This window comes from Sciurus vulgaris (assembly GCF_902686455.1).
Source record: "Sciurus vulgaris genome assembly, chromosome: 14".
NCBI classification, from domain to species: Eukaryota; Metazoa; Chordata; class Mammalia; order Rodentia; family Sciuridae; genus Sciurus; species Sciurus vulgaris.
Genome location: NC_136475.1, coordinates 20149433 through 20170349, shown reverse-complemented (window position 1 = coordinate 20170349; position 20917 = coordinate 20149433). Strand labels below are relative to the sequence as shown.

At 40.8% G+C, this 20917-nt stretch overlaps 1 protein-coding gene across 7 annotated transcripts in view; it reads right to left on the bottom strand.

Moving 5' to 3' along the window:
• Positions 1–5345: 5345 nt before the first annotated feature.
• The window catches only part of CCDC138 (coiled-coil domain containing 138), a gene marked incomplete at its 5' end in the record, with an annotated part of 96958 nt that continues 81386 nt past the window's right edge, over positions 5346–20917 (bottom strand). For all 7 annotated transcript variants that reach the window (XM_079111170.1, XM_079111168.1, XM_079111165.1 and 4 more), the window contains 2 exons: positions 5346–5829; positions 8138–8276. In XM_079111170.1, the coding sequence (XP_078967296.1) occupies positions 5664–5829; positions 8138–8276 (305 nt within the window). In that variant the 3' untranslated portion in view covers positions 5346–5663. The remainder of the gene's footprint in view (positions 5830–8137; positions 8277–20917) is intronic.

The following is a 20917-nucleotide window of genomic DNA, read 5'->3' as shown; positions in this document are numbered from 1 at the left end:
CTCCTTCCAAACTGAACCAGGAGGACATACACAATTTAAACAGATCAATATCAAGCAATGAAATAGAAGCCATTAAAAACCTACCATCCAAGAAAAGCCCAGGACCAGACGGATTCTAGGCCGAGTTCAACAAGACCTTCAAAGAAGATCTCATTCCAATACTTCTCAAAGTATTCCAGGAAATAGAAAAGGAGGGTATCCTACCAAACTCATTCTATGAAGTTAATATCACCCTCATACCCAAACCAGGAAAAGACACATCAAGGAAAGAAAATTTTAGACTAATATCCTTGATGAATATAGATGCAAAGATCCTTAACAAAATATTGGCAAACCATATCCAAAATCATATTAAGAAAATCGTGCACCATGATCAAGTGGGGTTCATCTCAGGGATGCAAGGATGGTTTAACATCCATAAATCAATAAACGTAATCCTTCATGTCAATAGACTTAAGGATAAGAATCATATGGTTATTTCAATTGACACAGAAAAAGCGTTCGACAAAATACAACACCCCTTCATGCTCAAAACACTAGACAAAATAGGGACAGTAGGAACATACCTGAACATTGTAAAGGCTATTTATGCTAAGCCCAAGGCCAACATTTTTTCTTAATGGAAAAAAGCTGAAACCATTCCCTTTAAAAATGGGAACAAGACAGGGATGTCCTCTTTCACCACTTCTATTCAACACTGTCCTCAAAACTCTAGCCAGAGCAATTAGACAGACAAAAGAAATTAAAGAGATACGAATAGGAAAAGAGGAACTTAAGCTGTCACTATTTGCTGATGACATGATTCTATATTTAGAGGATCCAAAAAACTCCTCCAGAAATCTTCTAGACCTCATCAATGAATTTAGCAAAATAGCAGGCTATAACATCAACATGCATAAATCTAAAGCATTTTTATACACAAGCGACAAAACAGCTGAAAGGGAAATGAGGAAAACAATAGCCTCAAAAAAAATAAAATACTTGGAAATCAATCTAACAAAAGAGGTAAAAGATCTCTACAATGAAAACTTCAAAACATTGAAGAAAGAAATTGAGGAAGACCTTAGAAGATGGAAAGATCTCCCATGTTCTTGGATAGGAAGAATTAATATTGTCAAAATGGCCATACTACCAAAAGTGCTATACAGATTCAGTGCAATTCCAATTAAATGATCCCAATGATGTACCTCACAGAAATAGAGCAAGCAATCATGAAATTCATCTGGAAGAATAAGAAACCTAGAATAGCTAAAGCAATCCTCAGCAGGAAGAATGAAACAGGGGGTATCACAATACCAGAACTTCAACTCTACTACAAAGCAATAGTAACAAAAACATCATGGTATTGGTACCAAAATAGAAAGGTAGATCAATGGTAAAGAATAGAGGACATGGACACAAACCCAAATAAATACAATTTTCTCATACTAGAAAAAGGTGCCAAAAATATGCAATGGAGGAAAGATAGCCTCTTCAACAAATGGTGCTGGGAAAATTGGAAATCCATATGAAACAGAATGAAACTAAACCCCTATCTCTCACCCTGCACAAAAATCAACTCACAATGGATCAAGGACCTTGAAATCAGACCAGAGACCCTGCATCTTGTAGAAGAAAAAGTAGATCCAAATCTTCAACTTGTTGGCTTAGGATCAGACTTCCTTAACAGGACTCCCATAGCACAAGAAATAAAAGCAAGAATCAACAACTGGGATAGATTCAAACTAAATAGCTTTCTCTCAGCAAAGGAAACTATCAGCAATGCGAAGAGAGAGCCTACAGAGTGGGAGAAAATCTTTGCCACTCATACTTCAGATAGAGCACTAATTTCCAGAATCTATAAAGAACTCAAAAAACTCTACACCAAGAATACAAATAACCCAATCAACAAATGGGCTAAGGATATGAACAGACACTTCACAGAAGAAGATCTACAAGCAATCAACAAACATATGAAAAAATGTTCACCATCTTTAGTAATATGAGAAATGCAAATCAAAACTACACTAAGATTCCATCTCAGCCCAATTAGAATGGCGATTATCAAGAATACAAGCAACAATAGGTGTTGGAGAGGATGTGGGGAAAAAGGTACACTTATACATTGCTGGTGGGGCTGCAAATTAGTGCAGCCACTCTGGAAAGCAGTGTGAAGATTCCTTAGAAAACTTGGAATGGACCCACCATTTGACCCAGCTATCCCACTCCTTGGCCTATACCCAAAGGACTTAAAATCAGCATACTACAGAGATACAGCCACATCAATGTTCATAGCTGCTCAATTCACAATTGCCAGATTGTGGAACCAACCTAGATGTCCTCCAATTGATGAAGGGATAAAGAATCTGTGGTATATATATACAATGGAATACTACTCAGCTATAAAGAATAATAAAATTATGGTATTTGCAGGCAAATGGATGAAATTGGAGAATATCATGCTAAGTGAGATAAGCCAATCTCAAAAATCCAAAAGGCGAATGATCTCACTGATAAGCGGATGATGACACATAATGGGGAGTGGGAGGGGGGCAAGAATGGAGGAAGGAGGGACTGTATAAAGGGAAAAGAGGGGTGGGAGGGGTGGGGAGGAAGGAAAAAATAACAGAATGAATCAAACATCATTACCCTATGTGAATGTGTGATTACGCAAATGGTATGCTGTTACTCCATGTACAAACAGAAACAACATGTATCCCATTGTTTACAATAAAAATAAAATAAATATCTACTAAATATAAAGGAATGCTTTGACAAACTATATATATATATATATAAATAATAATAAAGCACATTTGGATCCCAATTTTTTTTTTTAATATTTTTAGTTGCAGATGGACACTTTTAGTTTTTTATGTGGTGCTAGGGATGGAACCCAGGGCCTCGTGTGTTCTAGGCAAGTGCTCTACCACTGAGCCACAACCCCAGCCCCTAAATTATGTTTTTGGCAAAAATATTTAAGTTATCTGCTCAGATGACCAAACCGATATTTGTGGAGAAGTCTTTTCAGATTTTATTTGTCTTTGATAACCAGAATATTGGGTAAAGGAGTTTTAAGAGTATTTTAAAATAAAAAGGCCTTTCCCCCCTTTCTTTCTTCTTTATTTTCAGTCTCAAATGAGTTGCTTAGTTAACTCCTTAGATGTTTACATTTTAGGTAGGATTGATTTGATTGACTAGAAAGTCATAAGAAAAACAAAATCCCATCAGGTTTTGAACTCAGGAATAGCACAGCCCTGTTTCTGTTTCAATTTGTAAGACAAAGGTATAGTTGCAGCAGTGCGTTTTAACAAATGACTCAGACACTTTATGATTATCTATTACTTAAAGTTTCAAGTTATCAAAAAAAAAAAATGTATATGATGGTGCTGGGAATTGAACCTGAGATGAGGCAAGCACTCAACCAAATGAGCTATATCCCAGCCCCACTCAAAAACATTTTTAAAGCTAATTTTAAGTAGACATTTTATAAAACATAATTGCTATTGAAAAATTCATTTAAAAATTTTATGCCATTTATATTCACCAAATTTACTTGTTTTTAACAATTATGATTGAATTGGTCTTTAACGAAAACCATTAAAGAAATTCAGGAAATGGCATTCCAAAATATGCCCCTTTGACATTCTTTTCAGCTAAAAGCAATTAAGAAGCAACAGGTTCTTGTCTCCCTTTCCTCTAAATAAAGGACATTTTTCTTTACCAGTGACACTTTTTATCAGCTCAAATATGGCACCAGAGGAAACAATAAATTAACTTTATGTCATTATTTTAGTCTGCTTTTTGTTTGTTTTCTTTTATCACTATGAATTTTTACAAGTTTTTAAATTGCTACATGTCAGAAAGGTAAGCACTCTACCAACGGAGCTATGTTCCCAGCCCCAGAAGTTGATTTAGTTCAGTTCAGTCTTTTCACCATAGCTTGTTTTCTCTAAATTGGTTAATTTCTTTTCTTGAAAGGAGAACATAAGTTGTATAATTTCTGAACACTTACATGTTTGAAAATGTCTTCCCATTTTCTTCACCTATGAAAGAAATCTTCATTATGTTTAAACTCTTGGTTAAATTTTTTCCTTTCCAGAATTCCCTATTAGTCTCTGCTATTCTATAAGGTTAGCTTGTTTTTCTTTCCTCATAGATAACTGGCTTTTGTTTTTGCTTTGCATTTACTACTTTGCCAGGATAAATTTAATTGTAGAACACTTTTCTAAATCTTTCTGGAACATAATGAACCCTTTCAGTCTGTAGATGCAGTTCTTTCTTTAGTTCCCCAAATCCTAGACAATTTTATCTTTGAATATTGCTTATGCTCCACTTGTTCTGGTCTCATCTTCAGATATACCAAAATATCCCAGGCTGGAGGGCCAGTCTCTGTTCTATTACCATATCCACTCTTTTTTAAAAACTATTTTCTATTTGTTGATGGATCTTTATTGATTTCTTTTTATGTGGTGCTGAGAATTGAACCCAGTGCCTCACACTTGCTAGACAAGTGCTCTACCACTGAGCTGCAAGCCCACCCTATCACATCTACTCTTTTACCAATACTTGTGTCTAGGCACTCAGAATTCTGAGAGAGCTTCCTGTTCTCATAACACTAATTTTATTTTCTGGTGTATCAATCAATCAAGTTCTTGTTTGTTTCCAATGTGAATTCTGGCTTTGGCGTTAAGTTGCTATAAACCTCACCATATTCAGCTCAGTGCGTTCTCTCCTTATGGCTTTCTATTTTTGCTTCACAAGTAGCACATTTCCTTATATTCTTTGAAGAGGCCAAACAGTTCCCTCAAAATTTCTTCTAGATCCTGAAAATGAGATTACACAGATAGTGTATAGTTTTATGAATCTTTAAAGCAACTTTCTTTTTCTCTCATTCCTCAGTGTTCTAAGTCCCAAGTTTCACCACTACCACCTCACCTAGACCTCGCATCTGGTCACTTTAGTTGTTTTTGGCTATACCATGAGATATTTCTGGTAGTATTTTTTTTTTTACTGTTGTTTTTAAAATGCCTAATATACATGCTTCAGTAATAATTAAATTATTGTGAAAAATATTTTTAAATTTCCTTCTCTAAAGTACCCTGTAAGCAGCACTATAAAAAATAATTTGCAAATCTAGGCTATATTGAATAGCTGTGATATTGAGATGATACTTAAAATTATGTACTTTGGGGCTAGGGGTGTAGCTCAGTGTTGCAGCATTTGCCTAACATGTGGAAGACCCTAGGTTAGCTCTTTAGCACCACCAAAAAGAGAGGAGGGGCGGGGGAGAGAAATGTACTTTTGCTTCCAAAAGGAGGGATTCTACTATAGTAAGAAAACAAAATGACAACATGGTTGAACCATTCCCACAGAAGCACCAATTTTATTCCAAACAATCACATAATTTTAAGAATCTTCCTAAAATACTTTTATAAAAAGTAACCCCAGTGTCATAAATTCTGCAAATGCCATCTTGTATATCAGCACTGCCTTAGATAAACTGAAACATTCCAAAAATTCCATTTTATTTAGATTTCATTTAAAAAGTTGAAAAAAAAATTTCTACTTATCTTTCATGATAATGATGCTACTGGTAACTTTATTGGTAGAACTTTAGTTACTTTAGTGATTTTTCACTTTTACAAATAAGCAACACAGTGTTTATATAAAAATAAGCCAGGCTAATGGCTTGCATTGGAGACCAGGGAGTTGCATTTTGTTAAACCCAAATTGAACAGAGTTGAATTTAAGTTAATACAGAGAAAGGCATGTTCTGGATGTGTTGTCCTTTGTATTTCTTGAAGCATCAGGTGAATTGTAAAAAGTTCAAAGAGCTTCTTATTACTCCTGTAAAAAAAAATGAGTACACTATTTAATTATACATACTTGGGAAATTTATCTGTAATGACTTTGAGAGACAGCTTGTGTGTAAATTTGAGGAAATGGCATTTGTTTGTAAAAATAGTGGAGAAAATGGCTGACTCATGGATTAAGATGCTGAGACAAACAAAACAGTTTTTATGAGATAGGCTTGAAGTGGAAAAGCACTAAAGGAAAAAAGAACATATTTTATGGTTCTGAAAAACTGTACCATATTTACTATTAGAGAATGAGTAATCTTGTTTCCCCCACAGCTAGAAAGAGAGCAAATACTTGATCATCTTAAGTAAGCTAGCTTTTAATGTGGCAGGATATTGGTTTACTTTTGGACTTAGCTCTAGAATACTTTTCAACCACCCTTTTTCTAACAGAAATTACATTACTATCACAGTAAGTTAAACTTACTATTACAGTAAATGAAATTAATTTCATTTTCCATTAGAATTCTCTTATGATGTATTTCTTATTCCTTGTCTAGGTATATTTACCTCTTGAGAAAAATTTTCAAATAATCTTATCTATCATCCGGTTAATACAAAAGGATTTATCTTTGTAGTCTTAAAGATTTATTTTAAGCCTTGTTTGAACATCAGCTATTCCCAATCCTTTTGTTAAAGCTCTGTTCTACTTCTTTACAGTTGAAATGAAGCTAAGTTACAAAACATGTCAAGGAGAGTAAAATGTTTTTGGTCCAAAGATTAACTACACTTTGGTACCTTTTTTCTTTTTTGCTGGGGGAGGAGGGTTGCGGGGGAGGGAGGGTGTTACTGAGGATTGAACCCAAACAAAGGTTCTATCACTGAATTACATCTCCATCCCTTTCTGGTTTTGTTTGTTTTGAGACAAGGTAACACTATGTTGCCAATGCCAGTCTGGAATTTGGGATCATCCTGCCTCAACCTCCCAAATTGCTGGGATTACAGATATTTGTCCCTGCATTCACCTGGGGCTAGTTTTTAAAAATCCCATAAATTAAGAGATTAAAAAAGAATTAAATCTAGTTAAATGTCAATGCAGCTTCATGTCACCACAGGGTAAATGCAATAGGCCGTATTGAGATTTTATTGATTACAAATGAAGAGAATCATGATATAGTCTGAAAAAAGGGAGACAGAAAATTGGTAAGTTCCACCGATATCAGACCAAAACTAATAATCTGGTGAGTTGAGAACAAGGTTCTAATGTGGCAATAACTTATTACAGTGTAATGGGCATGGTACCAAACAGAACTCATGGATTCATTATCTCTACCTAGAGGTATATTTAAGATGCATTATATTTACTATTTAAGTATACTGAGGCCTGGAATAAAATTCCAAGTTCTCTACCGTGAATATCAATGAATGAAGGGATGGGACTGAGAAGAGGTGAGTCAAAAATCAAAATTTTAGTGTGATTAAAAGAGATGATGGATATCCAGGTGTGCCTCAAAGTAAACAGTAGACTACACCAGATTCAAGGAAAATAGTTTAAAATCTATGTCCTTAATTTATAATTTAAAAACTGGTCACAGTAATGTTCAAGTTAGAGGAAAGAAGAAAGAGCAATAATTGATTCTTGATTCTCACAAAATCCAAATCAGCAGTAGCAGGAAGCCCTAATAGTTTCCTAATATAAGCCCAGTTTACTAAAATCATTTAAAATCTTTTGCCTGCTTCATTCTCATTCTCTACATATACTTTAGCACATTAATAATAAATTATAAAATACATTTTATGATCTTTTTATTTTTACCTGTGGTATTATAGAATACCACTGTGCGATGATTTATTCTGATATTACGTTTGCAAAAATTGCTTTTAGTTTCATATACTGCCTGTGGTATTTAAAGTTGGCTTAGCTGAAGTGAACTGAGAAACAACTAGATGTTCTAAGATTAATACTCTAATTCTAGTCTATCATTAAATACATGGTCTCAAATACACGTTAATATTCATGAATTCTTATTTCTTTTTTCTTTTTTTATTGTTTGTTCTATTTAGTTATATATGACAGAAGAATGCATTTTGATTCACTGTACACAAACAGGGTACAAAAATTTTTCATTTCTCTGGTTGTATACAATATAGAGTCACACTATCGGTGTAATCATACATGTACACAGGGTAATGATGTTTGTCTCATTCCACTATCTTTACTTCTAAATTTTTATTTTCTATACCTGTGGGCCAGAAATTTTGATATAATAATAAAGGTTGAAATGGTATAATATACAGAAAGGCCTAATGATCATAATGAAATATCTTTCAATAAAAATATTAGAAGAAATACTTACTTGATTTTAGAAAGTTTCTGTAGAATAATACTGAGCTTTTCTAGGATTTGAAGATCAAGCTTAGGGGTCCTAAGCAGCACAGAACAAGTACGAAAAAATAAAGTATTGCTACAGGCTTCCAGGAAAGGCTGCAAGGATTCTGAAAAACAAATGCTTTACTGTTAGAAAGTAGTTAAAAAGGAAATTAAAAACAAAACCAAAGCCATGCAAGTTACTCATGAACATTAGCTTGAATTTTCATTGTTTTATACTTAAGCTATGGGACAAAATTATCATTTGAAAAATTAAAACACCCATTGGTCCTTGCTGAATGTCACAAAAGAAAAAGTATTTCCCAAACACTGAACTTCTATATTAGGCTAAATTCAGCAGAAATTACATATTTGAAAGAAAAGAGAAAGTCATTTCTTCAATAAGCTCAGGACTATATAATCAGTTTAGATAACTGAATAGGAAGTTTTTTGGGAAGTGGAAAATTAAGGAAAAAAAATACACCTAAATTTAAGAAACTTGAGTATTAATGAGAATGTATATAATCGCCAGATAGGAAAGAACTTTTCTTTTAATTTTTTTTTATTTTTACAGACTGCATTTTGATTCACTGTACACAAATGGGGTACAACTTTTCATTTCTATGGTTGTATACAATGTTGATTCATGTAATCATAAATACACATAGGGTAATACTGTCTGTTTCATTCTACTAAGGAAAGAACGTTTTATGCATAGAAGCAGAAGAGGGCAAGATTCATAAAAGAAAGGAATAAAACAGGTCAAAATAAAATTTTAAATGTAGTTTTAAAATATTTTTTGTTAATGGACCTTTATTTCATTTATTTATATGCAGTGCTAAGAATCAAATTCAGTGCCTCACACATGTCAAGCAAGTGCTCTACCACTGAGCCTCACCCCAACCCTTAAATATATTCAAAAAAATCAGTTGAATTGAAAAAAATTAAAAGTCAAAGTCCTGGAAAACAAAAGGCGCAAAACAAAAGGGAAATGCTTAACTCAGAAGGGGGAGGGAATCCCTTTATAATATAATTGCCACAAAACTGATACCATTACTACAAAAGATCTCTTATAAATCAATTAGAAAGGCTGTACCTAGATTTCAGTAAGGAGTAAAAGACACAAACAACCAATTTACAATAAAACAGTAAAAATATTAAATCTCAGAATAAAATAATTGGAATTAGGCAAATTTGTTATCATCTCAAAAGTGTGTATATTTTTTGATCAGAACTCTACCTCTAAGAATTTCGGACAGAGATGTATGCAAAGGTTTATCAATATGAACCATAATTAAAAAGCTGGGGTTTGTAGCTCGGTGGTAGAGTGCTTGCCTAGCACATGTGAGGAACTGGGTTCTAGCCTGAGCACAACATAAATAAATAAAATAAAGGTACTGTGTCCATCTACAACTAAAAAAAAAATTAAAAAAAAAAAAAAAAGATCTTTTAGAGTCAGGCATCATGGTGAACACCTGTAAACCCAGCAGCTCAGGAAGCTGAGGCAGGAGGATCACAAGTTGAAAGCCAGCCTCCGCAACTGCGAGGTGCTAAGCAACTCAGTGAGACCTTGTCTCTAAACAAAATACAAATCAGGGATGAGGATGTGGCTTACTGATTGAGTGCCCCTGAGTTCAATCCCTGGTATCCCCCCCTCTTTCCCAAAAAAAGCCCTGTTAGAGTTGTTCTGAGTTTATTACAAAAAACTGCCTTTTAAATGTAAGTCAGTGTCACTAGCTGTTATGGAAACTCAAAAAGAAATAAAAATTACACAAAAATGTTAACTCGTGGCCTTTCAAGTAGCTTAAGTCTTTTATAAAAAGTCTCTGTAAAACTCAGAGGCACCTAAAATGAAGACAGGCCTTATTCCAAATACAGATAAAGTTATCTGACATTAAAGATATAAAAACATAGCTTTGCATTCATTTGCTTTTTTAATCCATAAGCACAGCTTGAAAAGCTTACACATCATTGCCTTGATAGTTACTATTAAAATAAACCATGAGAACAACAAAATCCAAAATAACAAATAAAATCCTAGGGCTGTTTTGCTAACAGAAAATGAAAGGTGACATGATAGTAGTGGAGCACCACGACACAATGATTATGGTCCTTCGCACATAAACATGCAGTACAACTAAGGTGACAAACTCATTACCTTCACAACAGTTGCCTAACCAAAGTATGGTCTAAAAATAGTTCACTGAGTCACACACATGGTGTGTGTTTTGTGTGTGTATCTCAATCTCCTTTACACAGACTTTCTTAAAGACTGAAAATTTAGGTTCACAGATAAGTATATAATCTACAGAGAGAATTATGATCATATTGATTGAAATTTGGAGTCATTCATCTTATTTCAGATTCTAAGACATCATTTGTGTGACCAGTACACAAGAAAGTTTACAGTGTTTCATATGGCTAACAGAACTGAAATCAATAGGTTTAAAAAAAACTATAAATTATGCTAAGAAACCAAAATCAATAGGTAAAGAAAAATGATAAGTCATGATAAGGAAGATCACTGAGGGTTCTTAACATACCTAACACACCTACAACCCACAATTTCAATGTTATAACAATATCAATATTTTCAATCTAAAAGTCTAAATAAAAAGCACCCAAAAAAAGTTATGTTCATTTGTCTATATACTAAAAAAGCATGAAAACCTATTTCATTTTACATGTAAATCAGGTCTTGGTATGAACAAAACACTCAGAGGTTATTAAGAAAAGCATCAAATAAAATTCTAGGCACTGCCACACAAAAGTGGACTTCTTATATGACCTCAGTAATGGAAAAAAGCCAAGATCATCCAAAAATTTGAATATATCAGCAAATTTAAAAAGTAAAGTTTGTAATAGTTTTTTTACAAATAAAAGAGGTTCACTGGCTTGAGTTGCCATCTCTTTTTTAAAGCTGTGAGACATGAAATATAGGAGAGAAGTAGTTCTGGGATTCTTACGTGAGTTAGATTATAAGATTGAAACACTGCAATTTTAATATTTTTTCCAATACTATAATATTCAAATTAATTATACTTTTTAAGCATAGAAGAATTTCAATTTGAATAAACTTGGTGTTACAGACTGAATTATCCCTCCAAAATTCATGTTCTGAAATCCTAATCCCACTGTGATAATACTAGGAGGTGTGGTCTTTGGGAAGTAATTAGGTCATGAGGGAGGAATTGTCATAAGTGGTATTGAAAGAATGAACATTTCTTTAAGCTGTTTTAAAGAGTGAACATTTTTTAAGCTGTAAGCTGTTCTAAAGAATGAACATTTTTTTAAGCTGTTTTATCTCAACTCCCTAAGGTCTCCCACCCATTGTCTTAACTCCCTAAGGTCACCCTCCCAGTTATCTTAACTCCCTGAGGTCACCCTCCCAGTGATGGGAGCAAAGCCCCTAAAGCTGTTCCAGGAAATAGCCCCAAACAGAGAGTAAAAGAGTAAATTGAGCCAGATAACTAGATAGTGCTCAAACAGTAGGATTACCAGAAACTATTGACCAGAATCTACACCCTGTTGTTAAACATTGTAAAACATGTTGTATGTTATCAGACAACTCAGACCCCCTTTGGAATTTCCCGGCAGCTTTGTTCCCCCATTTTTCTTTTTTTTTTTTTTTCCTTCTTCTCCCTTTCATGTGCGACCCCTCCCGATGTGTGGTTTTCTGCCTTTATAAACTTGTAAGATTTTCTGCTAGGGACTCGACCCTTGGACTCCTGCGTGAGTCACGAGTCGGGTCCCAGCGCGCTGGAATAAACACCTCTTGTGGTTTGCATCAAGTGACGCCTCCTGTGGTTGATTAGGGTGGCCGTCGATCCAAAGGATAGAGTTGGGGTCTCCTTTTTGGAGGTCCTTCATTTGGGGGCTCGCCCGGGATAAGACGGCCCCCCTCATCCGCGGAGTCGACCTTGGAGGTAAGAAGGGGTACCCCGAAGTTGTCTGTCTTTGTCTTGTGTTTTGTTAGTTGGTCTGGTTCTGCGAGCACGCTTTCGGTTTCAATGGCAGCCGTTCGGTGACTCGTGAGAGTGGCTGAACAGTGGTCGGTAGACGTGCCTAGGGGGCCACAGGTTGCAGCCCTGGGGGACGCCCTAAGGGTGGAAGGAGAGCCAGGGACGCCTGGTAGTCTCTGTCGGTAAGGGTGCTGATCAGGTTCAACTGGTGGATCAGAGATTGGAGCCCGTCTGGTTCTGGTTCTGTTGTATGTTTGTGGCGGACAAGGTGGAGTAGGTGGGTCCTCGTGTCTGTAGCATTTTTGTTGTTTGTGTTTCTAACGACGGACGAACTGATGATGGGACAGACTGTGACAACCCCTCTTAGTCTGACATTAGACCATTGGGCTGAAGTTGCGACCTATCAGTTGAGATCAAGAAAGGCCCATGGCGGACCTTCTGCTCCTCAGAATGGCCTGCTTTTAATGGCCAGCAGAAGGTACCTTCAATCTATCTGTCATTCTTGCTGTTAAAGAGATTGTTTTTCAGAAGGAACCTGGAGACCATCCGAATCAGCATCCTTACATCGTGGTCTGGCAGGATCTGGTGCAAAATCCACCTCCCTGGATTCGACCTTGGGTGGCAAAACCCAAGCCCCGGCCAGCCGCACAGATCCTAGCCGCCCAATTTCCCAATTCTGGGGGGAAATCCAGTCACTTAGAACCCCCCAAGAAGATCTATCCCGAAATCCAGGCTGACCACCTTCTCCTTGACTCACCTCTCCCATACCCTCCCGCCTCGGTCCCTGTAGGGGGTCAGGAAGAGCCAGAAGAATCGCCGGCCCCTGCAGTCGCCCCCTCTGCTCCCCTTAACGAGTCTCTGCCGAGGCCCACTCAGGACGCCACGGGACCTGCACGGGGTACCAGGAGCCGCCGCGGAGTAACTCCTGACACCACCGTTGCCCTTCCCTTAAAGGCTTATGGGCCCCCGCCGGTGGTAACGGATGGTGGACCGGCTCCTCTTCAGCCCCTCCAGTATTGGCCTTTTTCCTCCGCAGACTTGTATAACTGGAAAACTAATCATCCTCCCTTTTCAGAGGACCCCCAGCGCTTAACCGGGCTGGTGGAGTCTTTAATGTTCTCTCATCAGCCCACATGGGATGATTGCCAGCAGCTACTGCAGACCCTTTTCACTACTAAGGAGAGGGAGAGGATTTTATTGGAGGCAAGGAAGAATGTACCAGGAGCAGATGGACAACCCACCCAGCTGCCCAACATCATAGAGACTGCCTTCCCCTTCTCCAGGCCTGACTGGGATTTCAACACGGCAGAAGGTAGGGAGCGACTGACAGTCTATCGCCAGACTCTAGTGGCTGGCCCCCGTGGGGCAGCGAGACACCCCACTAATTTGGCTAAGGTAAGAGAGGTTATCCAGGGGGCCACGGAACCCCCGTCAGTATTTCTCGAGCGCCTAATGGAAGCTTTCAGGCGCTACACCCCATTTGACCCTACCTCTGAGGGGCAAAGGGCTTCCGTGGCCATGGCTTTTATAGGGCAGTCAGCAATAGATATTAAGAGAAAGTTGCAGAGAATAGAAGGGTTACAAGATTATACCCTACAGGATTTAGTTAAGGAGGCAGAGAAAGTGTATCATAAGAGGGAAACTGAGGAAGAGAAGGAGCAAAGGAAGGAAAAGGAGAGAGAGGAAAGAGAAAACCAAAGGGACCGTAAGCAGGAGAAGAACCTAACATGGATTTTGGCCACAGTAGTAGGTGAGAAAGGCCAGGAACAAACACAAGGCAGGGCTAAAAAAGGGTCAGGCAACCTGGGCAACCGCACTCCATTAGACAAGGATCAGTGTGCCTACTGCAAGGAGAGAGGTCACTGGGCTAGAGAGTGCCCTGAGAAGAAGACCGGGCCCTCCAAGAAAGTATTAGCCCTAGAAGAAGATGATTAGCGGGGACGGGGCTCGGAACCCCTCCCCGAGCCTAGGGTAACACTAGAGGTGGAGGGGAAGCCAGTTGAGTTCTTAGTGGATACTGGGGCTCAACACTCGGTCCTGCTCGAACCGTCTGGGCCCATCTCCCACAAGAAATCGTGGGTCATGGGAGCTACAGGGCCGGCAGTACTCATGGACTACCCGAAGAACAGTAGACTTAGGAATGGGACAGGTAACCCACTCGTTTCTAGTCATCCCCGAGTGCCCTGTGCCTCTACTTGGGAGAGACCTCCTAACCAAAATGGGAGCTCAGATTACCTTCACCCCTGATGGCCCAGAAGTGACCTGAAGCAAGAGAATAACTACTGCCCTGACTATGTGCCTGGATGATGAACACAGACATTTTGAGAGACAGGGAGCAAAAATATGTCACGTAAATAACTGGTTGAACAGGTATCCAGGGGCGTGGGCCTAAACGGCTGGAACAGGACTAGCAGCAGAAAGACCACCCATAGTCATAGAGCTTAAGGCCACATCTACTCCTGTGGCTGTACGTCAATACCCTATGACTAAAGAGGCCCGGGAAGGAATTAGGCCCCATTTCCAGCGCCTCCTTCAGCAAGGTATCCTAGTGAAGTGTCAGTCACCATGGAACACTCCCTTGTTACCTGTTAAAAAGCCTGGCACAGGAGACTATCGCCCGGTACAGGACTTAAGAGAAGTAAACAAGCGAGTACAGGACATCCACCCCACTGTACCTAACCCTTACAGCTTGCTGAGCTCTCTTCCCCCGGATCATATTTGGTACACTGTCTTGGACTTAAAGGACGCTTTCTTCTGCCTGCGACTACACCCTTCCAGCCAAAACATCTTCGCATTCGCGTGGAGGGACCCTGACTCTGGGACAACAGGACAATTGACTTGGACCCGACTACCCCAGGGGTTCAAGAATTCCCCGACCCTCTTCGATGAAGCTCTCCACCAAGATTTAGCCCACTTCCGTGCCAGCCATCTCCAGGTAACACTTCTGCAGTATGTAGATGACTTATTACTGGCCGGGGCAACACAGGAGGAATGCCAACGGGGCTCGGGACTGCTGCTAGAAGAACTTGCCGGCTTAGGATATCGGGCCTCCGCCAAGAAGGCCCAGATCTGCCAAAAGGAGGTAACGTACCTGGGGTACGCCCTCAAAGGGGGGCAGAGATGGCTGACGGAGGCCAGAAAACAAACTGTGACTCAGATACCCGTTCCTCGCTCACCCCGCCAGGTGCGAGAATTTTCAGGGACTGCGGGGTTTTGCCGCCTGTGGATCCCCGGGTTTGCTACCCTGGCAGCTCCCCTCTATCCTCTGACTAGAGAAGGTGCCTCATTTGAGTGGGGTAACGACCAGCAGCAGGCCCTTGATGACATCAAGAAGGCACTACTGTCTGCCCCAGCCCTGGCATTGCCAGACGTAGCAAAGCCCTTTGTCCTATTTGTGGATGAGAGGAAGGGGGTAGCCCGAGGGGTGCTAACCCAGCCTCTAGGGCCATGGAAGAGGCCGGTAGCCTACCTCTCCAAGAAGCTAGACCCTGTTGCTAGTGGCTGGCCTGCCTGTCTGAGGTCCGTGGCAGCAGTGGCAGTATTAGTGAAAGATGCTGACAAATTAACTATGGGACAAAAGCTAATGGGCATTGTCCCTCACTCCCTGGAGAGCATCATCAGACAGCCCCCTGACCGGTGGCTGTCCAACGCCCGCATGACGCATTACCAGAGTCTCCTACTAAATGGAGACAGGATCCAGTTCGGGCTGCCTGCCATCCTCAACCCAGCTACCCTACTACCTGACACGTCCACCCAGGAGAGTGTGCTGCATACTTGCCAAGAGATACTGGCAGAAGAAACAGGGACCCGAAGGGACCTCCAAGACCAGCCCTTACCAGATGCTCAGCTGACCTGGTTCACTGATGGAAGCAGCTACATAATAGAAGGTAAAAGGGTAGCCGGGGCGGCGGTAGTGGATGAAGAACAAACTATCTGGGCAAGCAGCCTACCCGAGGGGACGTCGGCTCAGAAGGCTGAGTTACTAGCTCTGACTCAGGCTCTGCGGTTGGCAGAAGGGAGAAAAATTAACATCTACACTGACAGCAGGTATGCCTTCGCTACTGCCCATGTCCACGGGGCCATCTACCGGCAGCGGGGGCTACTGACCTCGGCAGGAAAGGAAATCAAAAATAAAGAAGAAATTCTAAGCCTGTTAGAGGCCATTCACCTTCCTAAGAAAGTAGCGATTATTCACTGCCCCGGACACCAAAAAGTGGGGTCAAAAGTTGCCAGAGGGAACCAAAGGGCTGACAGGGAAGCCAAGCGGGCGGCTCAAGGACTTAATATCCTATCCTTGTCAGGGGAAAAACTGATGTCTCACCCTAAGGAGGCGGTATACCCCTCTATTAGGAACTTTGAATATTCAGAACTAGACCTTGAGGAAATGGACAGATTAGGATTTCGCCTAGAGACTCCAGAGGGGATCCGGGAAACTTCAGAAGTAAAAAGAATTCTCCCTGAAAAACAGGCGATCATATTTCTCAGACACCTTCACAAGTTAACTCATCTAGGCCCAAAACATTTAAAAACTCTTGTCCAGTCTTCACCGTATTACATCATGAAGCTCGGGAAGCTTGCAGATACAACTGTAAAAGAATGCAAGTCTTGCCAGATGGTGAATGCCCAGCCCAGCAAGCTACCTCACGGCAAACGGCTCCGAGGAGACCGTCCTGGGAGTTACTGGGAAGTGGACTTTACTGAGGTAAAACCAGCCAGGTATGGATATAGATACTTATTAGTATTCATAGATACATTTTCAGGATGGGTTGAAGCCTTTCCTACCAAGAAGGAGACTGCTCAGGTGGTGGCCAAAACAATACTAGAAGACATCTTCCCGAGGTTCGGGGTGCCCAAGGTAATCGGGTCAGACAACGGCCCTGCGTTTGTTGCCCAGGTAAGTCAGGGACTGGCCAAAATCCTGGGGCTTAATTGGAAATTACATTGTGCTTATAGGCCCCAAAGCTCAGGGCAGGTAGAAAGAATGAATAGCACTTTAAAAGAGGTCATGACTAAATTATCCTTAGAGACTGGCATAACAGACTGGACAGTCCTCCTTCCATTTGCTTTGTTTCGGGTGCGCAATACCCCTGGCTCCCTCAAGCTAACTCCTTTTGAAATCCTTTATGGAACTCACCCCCCACTCATTACCATACAACACCTTCCTTCCCCAGAATCTTACCCCTCTCAATCTCTGTACACCAGATTAAAAGCCCTTGAGACTGTGCAGAGGGAGGTGTGGAATCGGTTGGCTGAGGCCTACAAGCCTGGAGACCTTCAGGTACCTCATCAATTCCAGGTCGGAGACTCAGTGTACATCCGGCGTCACCGTGTGGCCAGTCTGGAACCAAGGTGGAAAGGACCATACATAGTGCTGCTTACTACTCCAACTGCAGTAAAGGTCGATGGCATCGCCGCCTGGATTCACGCTTCGCATGTCAAGCCTGCACCACCACCAGACCCAATGTGGAAAGTGGAAAAATTGGACAACCCCCTCAAGCTCCGCATCCACCGTGTTCCTGCTCCTGTTGATGCACCTCCCGCCAATAAGTAGCCCCAACCCTCATGCCCCCCAACGACTAACATGGCAAGTCCTCTCCCAGACTGGAGATATAAAAAGGGGAGAAACCCCTTTGGGCTTGGTGGCCGTCCCTAACCCCAGACATCTGCACCTTAGTAGCTGGGTTAGATAATTGGGACATCCCTACCCTGACTTCTGAGGAGGCCCGTAGACATTGGCCAACATCACCCAGGCCTTTCGGGGGATCAGAATACCGCCTAGTTGAAGGGTACGACCCAGGATGTAGCTACCCACACTCCCGTGACAATCTAAAACAGACCCCTTTCTATGTCTGCCCCCGGGATGGGAGGTCACGGAATATGGCAAGGACGTGCGGAGGCATAGACCATTATTATTGTGCCGCACGGGGGTGTGAGACTACTGGCAACACTTATTGGCACCCCACCTCCTCCTGGGATTTAATAACCGTACAGCAAAATCTCACGGCAGCCAAATGTTACAACCAAGGGTGGTGTAACCCTCTGAACATCTCCTTCACGAAAAAAGGAAGGCTATCGCGTGAATGGATAAAAGGGAGAACTTGGGGATTCCGTTTCTATATGTCAGGGAGGGACAATGGATTTACCTTCTCTATCAAGCTTAAGATTGAAACCCCAACTACCGTCCAGGTAGGACCTAACCTAGTATTATCTGAACAGCGGTCATCACCCGCCCATATCAGGCCGCCTGTTTTCCGAGCCCCAACAAATAAGCCAGTTACAACCCCCTTGGCCCCCAACCTAGCAAATATACCCAAGGTACTGAACACAGGGCAGAGACTCCTTAATTTGATACAGGGAGCTTTCAGCGCCCTCAACGCTTCCAACCCTAATCTGATTGAGTCTTGCTGGCTATGTCTGGTGTCAAGTCCTCCGTATTATGAAGGCATCGCCTTCTCAGGGACCTTTAATAACACCACCTCCCACAACTCCTGTAGCTGGGGGTCAAACAGAAAGCTCACTCTTACAGAAGTCTCAGGGCAAGGTACTTGCTTAGGTACAGTTCCTGCAAACCGTAAACATCTGTGCAACCGGACAATAGAAAGCCCTCAAACAACTACCAACTATTATCTGGTTCCCCCCGTAGGCGGATGGTGGGCCTGCAGTACAGGACTGACCCCATGTGTATCCTCGTCAGTGTTCAACACCACCAAAGACTACTGTGTCCTCGTACAACTGGTACCTAGAGTTATCTACCATGAGGCAGGCTCTTTTGAGGCTGAGTTCGACCTACAGCCCCATAGACAGAAGAGGGAACCGGTCTCACTCACTTTAGCTGTCCTGCTGAGCCTAGGAGTAGCGGCCGGAGTAGGGACAGGGACCGCTGCACTTGTTCAGACTCCCCAGTACACTGAAGAATTATGGGCAGCTGTAGATGAGGATCTGAAGGCTATAGAGCAATCAATCACAAAACTAGAGGAGTCACTGACCTCTCTATCTGAGGTGGTACTACAGAATAGGCGAGGCTTAGATCTCTTATTCCTTAAGGATGGTGGATTATGTGCTTCACTAAAAGAAGAATGTTGTTTTTATATAGATCACTCTGGTGTAATAAAAGATTCCATGTCCAAACTTAGAGAAAGACTGGAAACAAGACAACGAGATCGAGAAGCACATCAAGGGTGGTTTGAAAGTTGGTACAACCGGTCCCTCTGGTTCACCACCCTCATGTCCACCCTGATGGGTCCCCTTGTTATACTGCTTTTACTCCTCACTTTTGGGCCCTGCATCCTAAATCGCCTAGTTACCTTCATCAGGGAAAGAGTAAGTGCTGTACAGGTACTAATGATCAGGCAACAATATCAGTCCCTCCGCCAAGGAAATAACTTGGGAGAAGAGTATATAGAGACAGAAGTTCCATGATTAGAACTTTCCAAAAAGAAAATGGGGAAATGAAAGAATGAACATTTCTTTAAGCTGTTTCAAAGAGTGAACATTTTTTAAGCTGTAAGCTGTTCTAAAGAATGAACATTTTTTAAAGCTGTTTTATCTCAACTCCCTAAGGTCTCCCACCCATTGTCTTAACTCCCTAAGGTCACCCTCCCAGTTATCTTAACTCCCTGAGGTCACCCTCCCAGTGATGGGAGCAAAGCCCCTAAAGCTGTTCCAGGAAATAGCCCTAAACAGAGAGTAAAAGAGTAAATTGAGCCAGATAACTAGATAGTGCTCAAACAGTAGGATTACCAGAAACTATTGACCAGAATCTACACCCTGTTGTAAAACATTGTAAAACATGTTGTATGTTATCAGACAACTCAGACCCCCTTTGGAATTTCCCGGCAGCTTTGTTCCCCCATTTTTCTTTTTTTTTTTTTTTCCTTTTTCTCCCTTTCATGTGTGACCCCTCCCGATGTGTGGTTTTCTGCCTTTATAAACTTGTACGATTTTCTGCTAGGGACTCGACCCTTGGACTCCTGCGTGAGTCACGAGTCGGGTCCCAGCGCGCTGGAATAAACACCTCTTGTGGTTTGCATCAAGTGATGCCTCCTGTGGTTGATTGGGGTTGCCATCGGTCCGAGGGATAGAGTCGGGGTCTCCTTTTTGGAGGTCCTTCAGTATTATTGTTTACTATGCTCTGAATATCTGTGACTCCCAAAGATTCATATGCTGAAACCTAATCTCCAAGGTGATTAGATCACCACTAAAAGAGGGCAATCAGGTTGTCCTCCGACTTCTCTGAAGCAACAGCGAATGCTTGGACAATAAAGGCAGAACTGGGAGTTTTGAACAAATGAAAACCCCAACTACTCTACTAGCAGGGATCTTGTTAAGTATAAAAACCTCAGGCTAGCAATCTAAAAACACAATCACTCTCTACAGTTTAGCATGCATGAGTCCTGGGCATACCACCCCCACACAAAACAGGAAAAAAAATGTTTATCTTATTTCCAAACAGAAGGAAGTTATAAGTTCATTTTATTTTTCCTGGTTAAGCTAAATAACATACATAATAAATATTTCTGTAAAATATTTCCCTCTATTTATTCATCCATCTTTTCATTTGAACACAATAATAGATGTTTGAAAAAATGTTCACCTAGCGTTACTTATGGTTATTTCTAAATAATGAGATTTATGGTGATTATTTAAAAAAACTTAAGATTTCCACATTTTGTTTCAATTTTTTAGTTCAGTTTATATTCCACTTTAAAGTTTTAATTAGCAAATGATAATTATGCATATTTATGGAACACGATGTGATGATTCATTACATGCATACATTGGGAAATGATCAAATCAGACTAATTTAC